Source organism: Neopelma chrysocephalum, unplaced genomic scaffold (assembly GCF_003984885.1).
Source record: "Neopelma chrysocephalum unplaced genomic scaffold, ASM398488v2 Primary Assembly neopelma1_74, whole genome shotgun sequence".
NCBI lineage: Eukaryota > Metazoa > Chordata > Aves > Passeriformes > Pipridae > Neopelma > Neopelma chrysocephalum.
The window spans coordinates 1,430,219-1,446,314 of NW_020897735.1; the positions used below are offsets into that span (position 1 = coordinate 1,430,219).

Here is a 16,096-nt window from a genome sequence, read left to right on the forward strand (position 1 = left end):
AATGAGGGCTGGGGACCTTGGAGTGAAGGAAAATATTGCTCCATGTGAAAAGGAGGGGAATTTTAGGGATGTGCTGCTTCTGTAGGGCCAGCAGGTGCCACGGGGAGGGTGACACAGGGTAGGGGGGTCATGGGGTGGGCTGGGGAGGGTGACATAGGGTGGGGTGGCCATGGGGTGGTGGACTGGGGAGGGTGACACACAGTGGGCATCCAAAGCTGCTCCCTGCTGCTCCCCCAAGGCTGCAGGCCCTGCTCCCAGGCTGAAGTTTTCCAGGAGCACAGATCCCATATGGGTCTGTGGATCCCCATCCTCCACCCCCTCCCTTCCCAGCGCTCCCCCTGCCCCATCCTGCAGCGAGCAAAGCACTCGCTGTTTCCTGCTGACATTCCAGAAGCCAATTAATTTCTCTCCCCTCTCCCTGGCATCTGGTGTTCCTGAAATCCGAGTTCATGTCTCACGTGGGATTTTTTTTTTCCCCCTCCCTTTCTAAAGGTTGGATTATTTTTATTTTTTTTTGAAGCCTAATGAAATAATATCCTGTCCCGAGTGAATCTGAGTTCACTGATTCCTGAGACAAGGCAAAAGCATTGGCTGGGCTCCAACCTCCTCCTCCTTCTCCTCCAGAAAGTTTTTGTGTGAGCAGCTTTTGAGGGAAATGAGAAGTGGCTGGACAGGAGGAGCAGGGAGGCCTGGCAGGGACTGCACCCCTTCGCTCACTAATCAATTTGGGATCAACTTAAAAGGAGCAGGGATGCCTGGTGTGGTGTTAGAGCTGGATAAATGCATCCATCCATCATCTGTCCCTGAGAGCCCTGCTCATTGCTTGGAAATATTTCCATATGTTGAAAGGTCTGTGTTTATTTTGCTTAATGAGTTTCTTGGCTTTTCCTCTTCTCTCTCCTCTGGTGTTGGAGGACAGAGCTTTGGAGCAGGGGACAGGAGGGGGTTTCCAGGTGTTGGGAAGCACGTAGGGACCCTGCCCCTCCTGCTGCCCGGGATTGGGGTGATGGACAAGAAGGGGCTTTTCCTAACCTTTGATGCCAGTCAGGATTTGGAGGAGCTGCCTGGACCATGGGTCTGGGATCACCATGGGAAGGAGGAGGAGGAGGAAAGGTGGGATTTTGCCTCCTGAGTGCTACTGGGAGGGAGGAGGATGGCTGGTAACTGGAGAGAGACATTTAATTTCCTGGCTGTGCCCCAAAACTTGGGAAAACCAGCTTGGAAGCGTCCAGAGAGGAGGCTGCACTGTGAGGATTTAGGGCCTTTGAGATAGGATGGGATTAGCTGTGGTTGGGGTGGGATTAATCCACCCTGGGGCTCTTGGGTGGGTTTTTTTCTTCTTTGTGGTCATCTGGTCTCCTAAGAAATTGGAGGTGCAGGAAAGATTTGGCTGCTGGGAGCAGTGAGGGGCAAACCTGCCCAACAGAACTGCCTGGGAAAACCTCCTCTAGGTTTTCCACAAGGCTGTATGAGATTCCAGCAGTGTCAGAACAGCTGCTTTAGTCCAACTTGGGCTAAACATGACCTGTGCTCGCCAACATGTTTCTGACCTTCCCACTTGCCAAACATTTGTGGTGCCCCAAGGCTGCAGGGCATCCACAGGGCAGCTGAATGTCCCCAAACCCCAGAAGAAGTGGGCTCTCTGTCTTAATTTCCTAATGAAGGCAGTAATTTCTTATTTCCTACACATTACCCTCAGATTAAACCTTCTCCTGTGACTTGGCTGCCCATGGGATGAAATAAATAAGAGAATCAGAGGAGTGGTTCATTGTGGTGTCTTCCCAAGACAAGAGAAAAGACTTCGAAGCCAGCAAAAAAAAAAGGGATTTGGGATTTTTTTTGTTAACATTTTGCTTTTTTCCCCCCCATTTTCCCTTTTTCCCCCTGTTTTCCTTTCAGCAATCATCATTTTACCAACTTCTGCACGCGGGCTGGCCCGTGAGTATCACTGGTGACTTTTTGTGGTGGGGTTTTTCCTTGGCTTGGCTGCTGAGTTTTCCTTGCTCCAAGCACTCGATCTGCCTTATCAATGTTTTTTTCTTTTCAATCCAGAGAAAACCCGGAGCCCCTGGGCCCCCAGGGCATCCAGGGAAAACAGGAGCACCTGTAAGTAAGAAATCTCAGTGGCTGGGAGCTGCTTGGCCCCGTTGCCACCCCGGCTGGGCTGGGGACACTTGTAGGGTCGATGTCCCCAAGCACTTCCACAGCCCTGGGCTGTAATTAAGGGCTTTGGGATTGGGTTTCAAAGCAGCCTAATGGTTTCCTTGTCTGCTTGTTGCTGGATCCCAGGGATGTTTGATCTCCAGCTCCCTGGGATGTTGGATATCCAGCTCCCTGGGATGTTTGATCTCCAGCTCCCTGGGTTTCCCTGGCAGCCCCAGCCCCTCTGTCTGTGCCAGCTGAGCAGTGCTGGCTTCCTTGCTCCAGGGCATCGGGTTCCTGCCCCTAGTTTTGGATAGGGACCATGTGGATCCCTCCCAGAGGCAGAGGAGGAGGGCCAGAGGAGGGCTGGGGCAGGGTTGGTGTGGGACCAGCCCTGTGCTGGGGGCTCTGCAGGCTCATCCATGCCCAACATCCCTCTGTGAGCAGGGCAGTGCCACAGGGCAAAGGAAACGAGGGCAAAACCCTCTGTCCTCGTCCCCCATCGGGCCCCAGGGAGGCATCAAGAGCCAGAGAACAGGATTTGGTGCCAACTCCAGACCTGCCCTGGGCACAGCCCCGGTGAATGTGGGCAGGGCAGGGGGTGTAGGGGGATGTGAGTCCTCCCTCTCTGCCCTTCCCAAGGCCAACTCTGGGCTTTGCCCCCCCTCTGGGGGGCTCAGGCAGCCCTTGACACAGGTCAGGAAGGGTGGGAATAGAGGGACACAGTGGTTGATTCCATCCCTATTTGTCCACAGGGACCCTGTGGAGCCCCAGGAGAGCCAGGGGAGAAAGGCCAGCGGGGGTACACGGTGAGGGCTGGGGGGTGGGGGGCTTGGCTGGGGGGAGAGCCCAGTTTGGAGGGGTTAAATGTGTGCTTGGGGCTGTCCTGGGATCTTCAGGGACCCTGCCCCTCGTGGATCAGCCCTGGGTGAGGGAGAACATAACGGGTTTGAGGCCAATTTGGGAATGGTTGGGTTGGGTTTGCCCCTGCTCTGGTTTACATTTGTCCCATCTGCTGGAGCCCACCAGAGCCAGAGGTGCTTGGACTTCCTGCAAAACTTCAAAGGGCAATAAATACTCCCTGAAGTTTGGATTAGAAGTGGGATGGGGTGAAAATGCTGGATTTTGGGCTGGGTGCCCCAGGTGTGCATGACCAGGAGTGAGCACAGGGGATGATGGGGCCCTTCAGGGTGGGAGGTGGAAAAGCAAATCTCCCCAAAACAGCTCGGATATTTTTGCAACCAGATTCTTCACTTGAGCAGGAGCTGAGGCAGCTGCATCTTTCTGCCCTTCCTTCAAACTCTGACTTTTTAAACTAAAACCAAGTTCAACTTTTGGACTTGACAAAATGTTCCAGAATTTTTGAGAAAACCAAACAATCACAGCAAGTTGAAGGGAAATGTCCTCTTTTTGGTCCAGACTGCTCTTTAACTTGCCTGAATTCAGGATCTTCAGGGAGCTAAGGGCTAAAGTAAAAGCTGCCCCTAGGCTTTAGCTGGTGATGCCCAGTCCAGAGGATCCTGCACGTGGGAAAGCATCAGGAATGGCCATGGCTTGGAGCCAAGAAGCTGATGCAGAAAGTTTTCACTTGACCTTCTCTTCCTTACTTCCCTGTTGTACAGTCACTGGTTGGGACTATCCCACTGTTTTGGTGGAGAACCTGGGCAGATCCATGTGCCAGACACTTGCAGCACCTGGATTCATGGAGCTTTTCCCTGCCAGCCCTGCCCATGTCCTGGCCAGGCATTGCTGCAGAGCTCAGGGTTTCATTCCTTGGCATCACAATAATGTGGATATTTTAATTTTCTGTGCATGGTTTTTTTCTCCCCAGGGTGAACCCGGGCTCCAGGGCTTGCCAGGACGGGTGGGTTACCCTGGCTCAGATGGCACCCCTGGCCTGGATGGCAAACCTGGGCCGTGGGGGCTGCCAGGGGAGCAGGTGAGGATGGGCAGGGCATGGCCAGGATGGGGGGAACTGGAGCCCAGAAACTCCTGACGCTGCTCCTCGTGTTCTCCTACCTCCTTTAGAACATTCCTCCTAAGCCCACAAACCAGGCAGTCCTGGATCAGGATTGAGGCTTATGTTTCCCAGAAAGAAAAGGCTCTGGAACATCCCAGATGTGCTTTAAGGTGCTGGGATAACTGGAGTGCTGCAGCTCCTGGATTGGGGTGGGTGCAGGCACGAGGGCTGGAACTTGGAATCATGGAATGGTTTGGGTTGGAAGGGACCTTAAAAATCATCTCCCTCCACCCCCCTGCCATGGGCAAGGACACTTTCCACTGTCCCAGGTGGCTCTGAGCCCTTGAAGGCTCAAAACTTGGAGGTGGAGATAGAAATGAGAGCAACTGTGGACTGCCTGGATGACATTCAGTTCAGGGAGCTGGTTCCTTGGGGCTGGGATGGTCCCTGCCCTTTTCCAGACCCTGGGCACCAATCCCTGGGGAATACAGCACACCAGGGCTTGGGAGCTTCCTCAGGGGGGTTTTAGAGGACTGTGCTGAGGGGTTTGGGGTGCTGAGGAGGGGGGTTGGACACGGGTGGGACGTGCTGGGCAGCCCCTCAGTGCCTGCTCTGCTCCTTCCTCCCTCTCCCCAGGGGCTGCAGGGCTTCCAGGGTGACCGTGGGGTGGCTGGAGAGAAGGGAGAGGAGGTAAGTGGGCTCTTGTGGTGCTGTGGGCACGGTGCAGTGCCAACCCCAGCCCCAGCACGTGCCAAGCACTCAGAGCTTTCCTCACTGGTTTCGCTGGTACCACACCAGCAGCAGGAGCTGCCAGTGCATGTTGCTGCAGCTCCTCTCCAGGGGATTTGTCAGCCAGGATGTAAAATGTCCATAAAAAGGGAAATGTTAATGGTTTGTCACCCTTCGGTTTTTTAATTTTTTTTTTTAAATCCCTTTTCCCTCCCACTTAGTCTGTTTAAAGCTAAAATTTTTAGAGCTGCCCTGGAGATTTTTGGGCTCCTCTAAGGTCTGATCGTGCCAGGGCTTTGGAAACCTGATTTCTTCTTTCTGAAACAGCAACCCCACGTGGTTTATCGTATGTGATATCATATGTATGAGATCATATCTATATCATTTGATATATTATCATATGTTATCCTGTATCTTTTCTGGCCCATCCTTTGTACCCTCCTGCCCATGGAGAGCCCTGTGGGTGCTGGGACACCTCTGTGTCACTGCTGTGGGGGATGAGGGGCAACAGTAGCTTGGGACACAGGATGAGGGACCAGCACCCAGGGTTTGCTCCTGTGGGGCCTCTTTTTTTAGCACTTGGGGTGTCCCCATCCCCCTGAACCCCACCAGCTGTGTCCTTAAGCTCCTGATGGTCCAGCTGGAGCTCACACATCCTTGTTCTTCCCTTTTCAGGGTTTCTTGGGTGACCCTGGGCCAGCTGGGGAGAAAGGAGAGAAGGGATTGAAGGTGAGGGGGTTTGTCTGGGGTCGGGCAGGGAGGGGGTTCCTCCTTCCCTGCAGCCCCAGGTCATGCTCTCCTCTATTGCTCAGGCTGCTCTTGCCTTTTCCAGGGGGTGAAGGGAGAAAATGGCCTGCCAGGTCCTGCTGGGCTCCAGGTGAGTGAACAGAGGGTGTCTTGCTCCCTGCTGTGCCAGGATTCCTCCTGCCCTCCATCCCCTTCCCTGCTTTGCCCCCTTTGCCTCTCTGTGATGTCCCCAGGCTCCATCTCTGGCTCCAGCCCATGGTTTAAGCAAAACCCTCGTGTTCCCTGTGTTTTCCTGACCCTCCTGCAAGGGATGGGACAGAGGCAGCTGCCACCTCAGGGTGGGCACTTCCCTGACACCCCCCTCCCGGCTTCTCTCCCAGGGGCTGTTGGGTCTGAAGGGTGTGATGGGCTTCCAGGGCCCTGCAGGGCCAGAGGTGAGTGGTTTTACTTCCTCTCTGTCCCCAAAGGGGTGCAGGAGCCTGGTGATCCCACTGGAAAGATGAGTCTGAGGAGGCAGGACCTTGGGATTTGCCTCCCCTCACGACTGACCTCTCCCAGCTGGATGTTTGAATCCCAGCCTGTTCTCCTGTTCTCCCCTGGCTGGGGATGAAGAGAAATGAGCCTTTGCAGAGTTTCTTCTAGTAGTTTATTGGAGGTTTATTTTAGTGGTTTATTGTAGGTTTATTTTAGTGGTTTATTGTAGGTGACCACCTTCAGCTGACGTAAATCCCAGGCTGGCAGCACCTGGGTTTTCCATGCTGCTCCCAACTGTGTCTTTGGGAATATCCCAGCCAGGACTGGGCTTGCAGAGGATTTCAAAGGCAAATTGAAGTGGTTTGGTGGTGAATGGAAGCACCTTCCAACAGGAAGGGAGTGGGCCTGGTTGAAGGGGCATCAGGTAGCTGATACTTGATGTGAAGGAAAGGGGGAATTGGGGATGAAGGAGAGAATCAGAGCAAAAATGGCATCTCCTCTCTGCTGTTCCAGGGAGAAGGTGGCTCAGTGGGTCCCCCAGGCCCTGCTGGCCCTGTGGTAAGTCACAGATTTTGGGTACAAACCGTGGCCAAAGCACAGGTGGTGGAGCTGGGCAGGACCACCATGGGCAGGTGGGACCACTGTGTCCTGCCCAGTTCATCCCTTGTGCTGAGTTTTAATCTAAAAATGATGAACTTCATTAAAATCCCTCTGGTAGCGTGGGGAGGAATTACAAAGGGACCCCAGTAAAGCCCCCCAGTATCCCCATGAGCCCAGGGCTGCCTTTGCTGCCAGGGGAGATGCCCGGGGGTCCCTGTGCCGTCCCCTCCTGTGTGGTGAGAGGGCTGAGCAGGGTCTGTCCTCGCAGGGGGAGCAGGGCCAGCCGGGACCCGTGGGCTGCAGAGGCATCAATGGCTCTCAGGTGGGTCTGCCCCAGTTCCCACCCTTTGCCATTTGGGATTTCCCGGTCCCTGCTCTCACCCCATCCCTTCCCTGCTCTCTCCACAGGGGGAGATGGGCCCTCCTGGCCCGCCCGGCCCGCGGGGCCCCAAGGTGGGTGCACCCAGGGGTGAGGGCACCTCGTGGGCACAGGGTGTCCCGGGATGGGAGGGTGCTCTGAGGGTGGTCTCCTCCAGCTGGGCTGTGATCCCAAACCCCCCAAAAAACCCACAGAGAGGCTGGGGCAGCAGTGGGAATCCTTTCTACCCCCCTTGGCACGGCTGTGCTGGCTGGCACTGGAGCTCCTCAGCAGCTGGGAATTCCCGGGAGAGGTTTCCCACCCTGGTGCCTGCAGGGATGTGGTTCTACCACATCCTTCACTGCCTTTCAGGGACCGCAGGGATTGCAGGGCAGGCGTGGCCCCCCCGGCCCCAGGGGCTCCCAGGTGAGTGGGTGGGGATGATCCCCCCTCCCCGTGCTCCTGCTGAGGGATGAAGGAGCTGCTGGGGTTTGTCCCCCGTGTTCTTTGCAAATGGACATGAAACCCTTGATCCTGGGGGTCCTCCCGGCCCCCTGGGGGTGTGAGGGTGGGAAGGGCTGTGTGCCACGGGCAGGATGTATGGGCAGAGGGGGTGGAGGGTCCCTGGGGTGCGAGAGGCAGCTCCTGGGGGGAGCTGGGCCAGGGGTCCTGTGGGCTGGGGTCTCGTCCCCAGAGCAGGACAGTGAGCAGCATCCCTCCTCTCCCAAACATCCCGCTGCCTTTGCTCTTCCCCAGGGTCCAGCTGGGATGGAGGGATCCAGTGGTCCCAAAGGAGACACCGTAAGAGCTTCTTGCTGCCCCCTTTGACCTTGGTGAGGGGGAAGCCCAGGTTTGAGGGCCTTCCCCAGAGGGATCTGGGGGATGGAGGGGGGGATCCCTGCCCCTGCTTTTGGAGGGGAGAGGGGGCAACACTTCCAGCAGACCTTGCAAGTGCATCTGGCGGTCCCTGCTCACCCTGGGCAGGGTTGTGGTGGGACTGGATGCTCCCTGCCCAGAGGTACAGGGTGATGTCAGCCTTCTTCTCTCTGGTGAGCAGGGACAGGACCCAGGGAATGGCTGGAGCTGTGCCAGGGCAGGGTCAGGTTGGATCTCAGGAAAAGGTTCTTCCCCCAGAGGGTGGTTGGGCACTGACCAGGCTCCCCAGGGCAGTGGGCACAGCACCAAGGCTGCCAGAGCTCCAGGAGGGTTTGGACAATGCTCTGAGGGCCAGGGTGGGATTGTTGGGGTGTCTGTGCAGGGCCAGGAGCTGGGCTGGATGGTCCTTGGGGGTCCTTCCAGCTCAGGATATTCTGTGATTCCAGGATTCTTCTTGCAGGGAGCAGATGGTGCCCCTGGGGGGAGGGGACAGCCAGGACTTGAGGGCCCTGGGGTAAGTCCATGGATGTGGGGTGCTCTCATCCTCCCCCTCACAGCCCCCCAAAGCCCTGCAGGGAATGCCCTGTTTCCCCCAGCTTCCCCCAGTGTTTGTGGCACCAGGGCTGGTGGAGGTGACAGCCACGCCCCTCTGCCATTGCCAACATTCCTCTGCCTCTGCTGCTTGCAGGGACCTCGATTTTTAATTTTTTACCCCTATGGATTTATCAGCAGAGACGGCCCAGCCCTGCCCAGCCCTTCCCTTGTGCACTCCTTTTCCAAGGGTTTGGGTGCCCTTTCCAAAGGATGAGGATTTTGGGGCAGCCTGACCTCCCCCTGCCTGGCCCAGAGCATCCCTGTTCCTCATGTCCTGAGACCCCAATGCACAGAGCTGGAAACTGGGGCTTGTGGAAAGGATGTGGGATATGAGTGGTGTGTTTTAAAGGCCAACAAGGACCTCATCCTCCTACTAGGAGGGTTTGTGCACCCTCTGGAACCTGTGAGAGGCAAATCCCACCCCGGCATCAGCAGCTGAACTGGTGCCTCCCATTTATCATCATCCCAGCCCTGTGCTGTGGGAGGGTCTCCTCCATGAGTAAAGTCACACCTCCCTTTGTGTTTTGGGGTGTTTTTTTCACTTGCATTTTGTGTCTTGCTCTGAAGGGGTTTATTGGCCTGCCGGGTCCAAGAGGCACCCAAGGAGAGCGGGTGAGTGATGGCATCCATGAAATCCCTGCTTGGGAGGCAGGGGAGCTGGCTCAGAGCAGCCCAGAGCACCAGCTTGGGGCTCAAACAGGTGGCAGCTGCAGTTGTTTGGGAAGGCAGAGCTGCCCTTGGGTTTACCTTGCTGTGACAAGAGGAGCTTTCAGGCACCACCTAAGATGTCACCTGCCCTGGGGAGGCACAAGGGAAGAGGGAATGCTTAAGCCTGAGTTAAGGAGCACAGCAATGAGGACAAGGCACTGTGCTGGCATCAGGGATGCCACCACCAGCTGCTGCAGGTGTCCTGCCTGCCAGGGGACTGCTGGGTGCACTAAGGGCTGCTTCGGGGGGGGGTTGAACCCAAAAGCCCTGAAGCATCCCCGCTATGGGGAGCAGGTACCTGCTCCCAGCTCTGAAAGGCCCATCAGGAGGAAAATCCTGGTTGAAAAAGGGGCAAAACTCCCTTTATTTGCTGCCAAAATCATATCACAGCTTGCTTTGGTTGCAAGGAAGGGCACAGCAGGGTTTTTTCAGTGCACCCTCCACTGCTCTTGCAGGGCTGCCGAGGTCCAGGTGGAGCCAAGGGAGACCTGGGGGCCAAAGGAGACAAGGTACCACATTCCCAAGCTTCTGGTACCTCCAGTTGCTTCCTCTTTGATTCTTCAGATGTGGTGGTGGGATGTCTGAGGACCCAGGGGACCCAACAGGGACCATGAGAGCTGGGCAGCTCATCCTGTGCTCGATCCCACCACACTGCTGCCTCTGATCCATCCTGCCCTGCTCTGCCTCACTTGGGCTGTTTAAAAACATTGCATTTCCCCACTGTTGGTGCCCTGGGAATGCTCGTGGAGGGAGGGTCGTGGGGTGCTCACCCAGAGCAGCCCTGTCCCCAAGGCTGGGGGTGTGGACAGCCAGGGGACAGGCTGTCCAGGGGAATTCCTGCTGGGATCCCTGGGCCACTGGCTGTCTCTGCTGCTGTGACACTGTGTTTTGTTCTTCCCAGGGTCCACGTGGAGCACAAGGAGCAAAAGGCCCCCCGGGGACCCGGGGCCAGGGGGGCTTGCAGGGCTTTCCCGGCCCCCGAGGGGCGGCGGGGCCACGGGGCCCAGACGTGAGTGCCAGGGCTGTCTGGGGTGTTGTGGGGTGGGAGATGTGTGTGCCCAGCGCTACACAGGGGGCAGGGGGCAGCCCTGAGGCAGTGCCATGTGTGGCAGTGCTGCTGGCACGGGAGGTTTACGGGGTCCCTCCGAAGGGACCCCTCTAATGGCATCACCCCCCCAGCGCTGCTCGGCCACGGGCAGCTTTGCCCAGAGCCCTTGGGGCTGCAGGTGCCCCCAGCACCCAAACAGGGCTGCTCCAGATCCCTCTGGCTGGGCCCCCATCCCAAAATTCACTGGTGGGTTCAGCAATGTGAGGGCAGCTTTAGGCAGGGGATTCCCAACCCTCTGGAGCTGCCTCTGCCTGAGCAGCTCTGCAAGGATCCCTCCGAGTCCCCGCTCCAGGTCAGCACCTTCCCAGCTAATTTGGGAGCAGAAGGCTCACAGGTTGCTCACTTGATGCTCCTCTTTGACTCCTGGCAGGCTCTGCCTCCTGGAGCCTGTGCTGGCAGCTCCAAAAGGCCTTTGGAATGCTTTTTCCTGCAGTCTGTGCTCTGAGGGAGCTGTCAGGGTGGATGAACCCATCTCCAGATCAATATTCCTACCTGGGAAGTGAGGCCAGGCTGGCAGGTTATCTCTAGTGATCTCCAGCTTCTCAGGAGGAGGAGAAGGGGGATTATATTTTCCCACCCACCTTTCCAGTCTGCAACATCCCCATGTGGGTGATGCCCTTCCCCTCGGGGAGAGGGGAATTTTGAGATGGTGCCTGCCTGGATCTGCTCTCACATTTGCTCTTCAGGATGAGAAGTGAATCCTCCCACCTCTCCAAGAGCTGCAGACTCAGCAGGACTCATCCCCTGCCTTGTCCACCCACCCAGGCAGCGCCGCCAGCACACGGTGTCGGTCTGGAGCTGGCTTTGGATGGAGCAGGAACTTGGCAATCAGTCCCTTGAATCCCCTTAAATTGGATCAGCAGGAAACAAAAATATTCCACCGTGTTGTCAAACTATTGAGCTTTTTCTTTCTGCCCAGTTTTATAACCTGGAGAACGGGGGAAAGTCCCCATTCCCACCCCGGAGCTCTCCTGGTGCCCCAGCTCCCACTGCCACTCCTTGATGTCACCTCTGAGCCCACTGCCCGTGTTTTCCCCCTGCCCCAGCAGCAGGATGGTGGCTGGGGGAGCCAGCAGGACCCTGGTTGACTCCTCTCCTGTGTCTCCTGGCAGGGGCAGGAAGGCCAGATAGGCCCAGCAGGGCTGAACAGCAGCGAGGGACCCAAGGTGAGCACCAGGGTTTGCTCCTGCTTTCCCATGGGCTGCCCCCAGCCTCGCATGGAGAACAGGGATGTGGCTGCCCTGCAAGGGATCCAGCACCTGGAGCACCATCCCAGTGCCCCCCTGGGAGGGTGCCCAGCCTCCTGACCCCCACCCTGTGCCTGGCATCCTGCTGACCTGCCATGGGGGCAGAGGCTGGATGAGCCCCCTCGGGGTGGAGGGGCTGGGGGAGACCTGCAGAGTTGCCTAAAATGCCTGTGCTTCCATTTGTGTGGATTTTAGGGAGGCCAAGGACCTGAGGGCCCCAAGGGAAGCCCAGGACCGCGAGGAGCCCGGGTAACTAACGGGGTGTTGGTACTTGTGGGTGGATCTTAGAGCTCCTTTGGCTGTGGGAGATTGAAACAACCCTGGGGACCCTTTGCTTGGCTTGGGATGTGCTGGGGCTGAGCCACCATCAGGCACCAGATTTGCCTCCGAAAATGCAGCTTTGCTTCTGGCAGAGGGATGTTTTTGTCATGCCTGATGTTTTCCAGGGCCGTGTGGGTCAGCGTGGGCTGGTCGGAGTCCCTGGACTGCCTGTGAGTAGGAGATATCCCACATTCCTGTGCTGGCAGGGAGAGCAGCTTCCTGGGATGTGACCAGATGGGAGGGTCGGGCTCTGCTTGGGAATTTGCGCAGGATAAGTTGGGGATGAGCAGCTCAGGCTTTTGCACGTTGCACAAAGTGTTTTAACAAACCACCTGCCCTCCAGCACCACTTCCCTCAACGCTGAGCACAGAAAATTCCAGGAAATAACAACTTTTTTTGAGAAAGCTGTGTTAGTCAGAGTCGTGTTTGGTGAAGGAGCCAGGAATAAATAGCTGGGGCAGGAGGGGGGAAAAAAGCACAGCCGAGGTGTTCCCGGTGGGAATGGGTTTCCTCCCACACTGGTGTTATTTCCAAAGGTGGGGATGGAGCAGGGAGGAGCTGCAGGAGCTGCTTGGGATGAGCTCAATACACACACCAGACAGTGGCACTGCTGGTTTTCCACCTCTTAACTCTGGGGGGAGGCTCTGGGGCTGGAGGAGCCCTTGGTGGGCTCACCCTGGCACCAGGCTCTGCTCCCCTGAGACCAGACTCTCCTTGCAGGGCTCGCGGGGTGTCCCGGGAGCAGAAGGAGCAGAAGGAAAGCCTGGTACACAGGTTCCCATCCTACACTCTGTACTTGGCTCTGGGAGAGGGTTGGGGTGGTGGCTTGGATCCAGAGGGGGAGCTGAGCCCAACAAGGGGGAACTTCCCAACCCCCCAATCCTCATGGCCACGTGGGTCGTGGCCTTGGCCCCGTGTTGGACCTTGCCATGATGTGGGACTGGGAGAGGCTGTTCCTGCCTCCCCATCCTCATCCTCACCTGCCCTGTCCTGCAGGGTCACCCTGGGATCATGGGCAGCCCAGGCAGGAGAGGATCCCCGGTGAGTAGAGCTGCTTTCTGTCCTTCCTTCCTTCTGCTCAGCTCTCTCCTCTTGGGAATGTCCCTCAAAAGCGTGTCCCTGGAATGGGATGCAGGTGCTGGCTGGGGTGATAACAGCCAGAGGGTGCTCCTTTGAGAATCCTGCTTAAGGATTGGGAACAGGGCACTGGGATTTCCCATCCCTGGCACTGCTGCCCTGAGCAGATCCAGCAGCAAGACCTGGGCTGGTGGCAATTTTTCCCTCCTGTGGGATTTCACCTGTTTATCTTTGCTCTGAAATTCAAAAATAATTTAAAAAAATTAAAAATCTGGTGCTGGCCTCAAAGCAGAAGATGAAAAGTGGCCTGCCCTGTGACAGAGAGGCCCCCTGAGCATGACACAGCACATCTGGGTGTATGTGGGGGTGTTGTGTGTGTCCACACACAGCTGGGGGGCTTCCAGGAGGAATCCAGGAGCTGGATTTTAGGGGAAAGCCCCAGTGCTGCCTTCACCAGGCCAAGCCCTTCTGTGCTTTGGGTTGGGCTCAGACCCAGGACAGGGTCTCTCCATCCTCCTGCTCCTGCCTTCCCTCCATTGCTCACCTGCTGCCCTTTCCTCCAGGGATTTGCTGGTTTGCCAGGAGGCCGTGGGCACCTTGGACCTCCTGGATCGATAGTAAGGGAAAAAAAATGTTCCTCTTGCATGAATTCTGTGTTTTCTGCTGGTTGGAGATATGGGGCTTCCCTTGGGAATCAGCAGCAGATCAGGTCATCTGTAGGACCTGATCTTACCTTCCTGCTCAAAGACATTAAAAAGCCTCAGTTGCAGGAAAGCTGGGGCCAGGGAAAAGGAGACTCATTTCCCCCCAGGAATTAGTCTCCTCCAGGGATTGTGCAGCTCCCCCTAAGCCTGGCAGGGCATCCATGGGGGATGGCAGCTTGTGGAAACCCTCCACCCCTGGGTGGCTGAATAGCAGCTGGTCCTGGGAGGAGATCCCAGTGGAATTGGGTGGTGCAGGTTCAGGGAGAGGGTGGTTGGGCACTGACCAGGCTCCCCAGGGCAGTGGGCACGTCCCCAAGGCTGCCAGAGCTCCAGGAGGGTTTGGACAATGCTCTGAGGGACAGGGGGGGATTGTTGGGGTGTCTGTGCAGGGCCAGGGGTTGGACTTGGATGGTGCTTGTGGATCCCTTCCCACTCAGGATATTCTGTAATGATGATTTTATTATCTGGGATGGAGACCCAGAGCAGCTCCTGCAGCTGGAAGAGCTTCTCCCTGAGAGCTTGTGCTCAGCTGGGCTTGGGAGTGACTTTGAGAGCGAGTATTGTCACCTTCCCTGGTGACAACCCTGCCAGCAAGGGGGGGGCTGCTGTGCAGGAGCCACCAGGGTGGGCCACAGGGGCTGAGTTTGTCCCCAGTGTCCCTGTTGGCAGCAGGTGACGCCTGACCACGAGCACGGGGGCAGCACTGGGGGGGGTTTGTCTCCTCTCAGCATTTTGACTGACATCTCCTCCCTGAATGATCCCAAAGGGCTCTCCAGGAAAGCCTGGACCTGATGGAGACCCGGGTTCCCTGGGCCCAAAGGTGAGATCTGGGGCTCTGGGGGGACCCTGAGTGTGTTGGGGGCTGGTTGGAGCAGCGATGGGGGTGAACAGCCCTGAGGAGGCTCTTGACTGCTGGGGGGACACCCGGGGTGAAGCCACGGGCTCACCCCAAGGGCTCCCCAGGTCCCATGGGCTCACCAAGGAGGGGAGGATGCCTGGCTGCATCCTGGCAGTGGGAGTTCACTAATTCCCTCGTTTTGCCTGGCAGGGGCTGCCTGGGAAGCCTGGCTTGGAGGGGCCACAAGGACCTGTGGGCACCTACGTGAGTGATAGACCTGCCTGGGGAGGGGGTGGCTGCACTGGGGGGAGGCTGGAGCAGCCTCCAGCTGGACACTCACCATCCAGCCACCTTCTCCCAAACCCCTGGAGGTGCCTGGTGGCCCTGGATGCCTCCTAACACCCTACTCTCCCCAGGGCTATCCAGGACCTGCTGGTGACCGTGGAAGGCCAGGGCGCAGGGGAGACAAGGTAGGGCTGGGACACCCAGCACAGCCCTGGGGTGGAAATCCCAGCTTTGGAAGCATTTTTGGGCTGTTGAACCCAATGGCTGGGCCTGGGTGGTGTCCCCAGTCTCCATCTGTGGCAGCAGAACAGCTGGAGGTGGCTCCCACATCGGGTGGGTTCTCCATCTACCCAAACTCCTGTGGATTGTTCTAAGAGCTGGGGGGTTTTTTGTTGTTTTGTTGGGGTTTTTTTAGAGGTTATTGCATTAAAACACACAGAGGAAAGAAAATCTTTCCTGCCTCCTTACAGGGAGAAAGGGGAGCCCAAGGTGCCCCAGGATTTCCAGGAAAAGCTGGTCCCAAGGTGAGTTTGCTGCTCTTCTGGGCAGCTCCAGCCCCCCAGAGAAGCACCCAGCAAGTCGCCTGTGCCGGGCTGGGAATGGGGAAAATGGGAAATCTTTGCTGTGGGAAATTTTTGCCAATCTCACAGCACCAAGGGGCTAAACTGGGGAGAGGGGCTCAGATGTTCTTTGATGATGTTCTTGTCCCCCAGGCCCTGCCAGGTCCCCCTGGTCCACGTGGTGCTCCTGGCTCCCAGGTGGGTCTCCCCATGGTCCCTGTGGGGCTGCTCCACGCCCTCTGTGTGGTCCCTGTGACCCTGCAGCACATCCCATGTGCTGCCTGGAGGGTGTGTCAGCAGCATGGATCCATCCCAGCCCCCTCTCTGGGAGCAGGCAGGACCTGCTGCCATTCCTTGCTGGCTGGGTCCTGTCCTGGTGCTGCACAGACACTGTTGAGGTGGTCCCAGCACATGGGAGTCCCATGTGAGTCACATCTGAGTCCCCCTTGCTGAGCATCCTTCTTGTTTCAGGGCAGAACTGGTGACCCAGGTCCTCGAGGGCTCCCAGGGCTGCCTGTAAGTGGAGAGCTGTCCTGGGAGGGGGTGGTGTCCAATGGGATGAAAGATGTGGGAACATTTTCATCTCTGGGCTGGTTGTGGGGCAGAGAACAACCCAAACCCAGCGTGGGTGGCTGGCTGGTGACAAGTTGGGTGCAGAGAGAGCAGTGCCCTCCTACAACTACAGTAATCACAAAATCACAGAATCAACCAGGTTGGAAAAGACCTCTGAGATCATCGAGTCCAACCTGTGACCCAACCCCACCTTGT

The 16,096-nt window shown here is 57.2% G+C and overlaps 1 protein-coding gene across 1 annotated transcript in view; it reads left to right on the top strand.

Moving 5' to 3' along the window:
• Window positions 1-16,096, top strand: part of COL27A1 (collagen type XXVII alpha 1 chain) — an 83,561-nt gene that overhangs the window by 54,678 nt on the left and 12,787 nt on the right. The window contains exons 11-39 of the mRNA XM_027687922.1: window positions 1,900-1,938; window positions 2,053-2,106; window positions 2,898-2,951; window positions 3,974-4,081; window positions 4,739-4,792; window positions 5,507-5,560; window positions 5,664-5,708; window positions 5,959-6,012; window positions 6,566-6,610; window positions 6,921-6,974; window positions 7,061-7,105; window positions 7,383-7,436; window positions 7,767-7,811; window positions 8,347-8,400; window positions 9,048-9,092; window positions 9,644-9,697; window positions 10,090-10,197; window positions 11,409-11,462; window positions 11,739-11,792; window positions 11,990-12,034; window positions 12,585-12,638; window positions 12,861-12,905; window positions 13,505-13,558; window positions 14,412-14,465; window positions 14,694-14,747; window positions 14,900-14,953; window positions 15,239-15,292; window positions 15,482-15,526; window positions 15,800-15,844. Coding sequence (XP_027543723.1) covers window positions 1,900-1,938; window positions 2,053-2,106; window positions 2,898-2,951; window positions 3,974-4,081; window positions 4,739-4,792; window positions 5,507-5,560; window positions 5,664-5,708; window positions 5,959-6,012; window positions 6,566-6,610; window positions 6,921-6,974; window positions 7,061-7,105; window positions 7,383-7,436; window positions 7,767-7,811; window positions 8,347-8,400; window positions 9,048-9,092; window positions 9,644-9,697; window positions 10,090-10,197; window positions 11,409-11,462; window positions 11,739-11,792; window positions 11,990-12,034; window positions 12,585-12,638; window positions 12,861-12,905; window positions 13,505-13,558; window positions 14,412-14,465; window positions 14,694-14,747; window positions 14,900-14,953; window positions 15,239-15,292; window positions 15,482-15,526; window positions 15,800-15,844 — 1,578 coding nt within the window. The remainder of the gene's footprint in view (window positions 1-1,899; window positions 1,939-2,052; window positions 2,107-2,897; window positions 2,952-3,973; window positions 4,082-4,738; window positions 4,793-5,506; window positions 5,561-5,663; window positions 5,709-5,958; window positions 6,013-6,565; window positions 6,611-6,920; window positions 6,975-7,060; window positions 7,106-7,382; window positions 7,437-7,766; window positions 7,812-8,346; window positions 8,401-9,047; window positions 9,093-9,643; window positions 9,698-10,089; window positions 10,198-11,408; window positions 11,463-11,738; window positions 11,793-11,989; window positions 12,035-12,584; window positions 12,639-12,860; window positions 12,906-13,504; window positions 13,559-14,411; window positions 14,466-14,693; window positions 14,748-14,899; window positions 14,954-15,238; window positions 15,293-15,481; window positions 15,527-15,799; window positions 15,845-16,096) is intronic.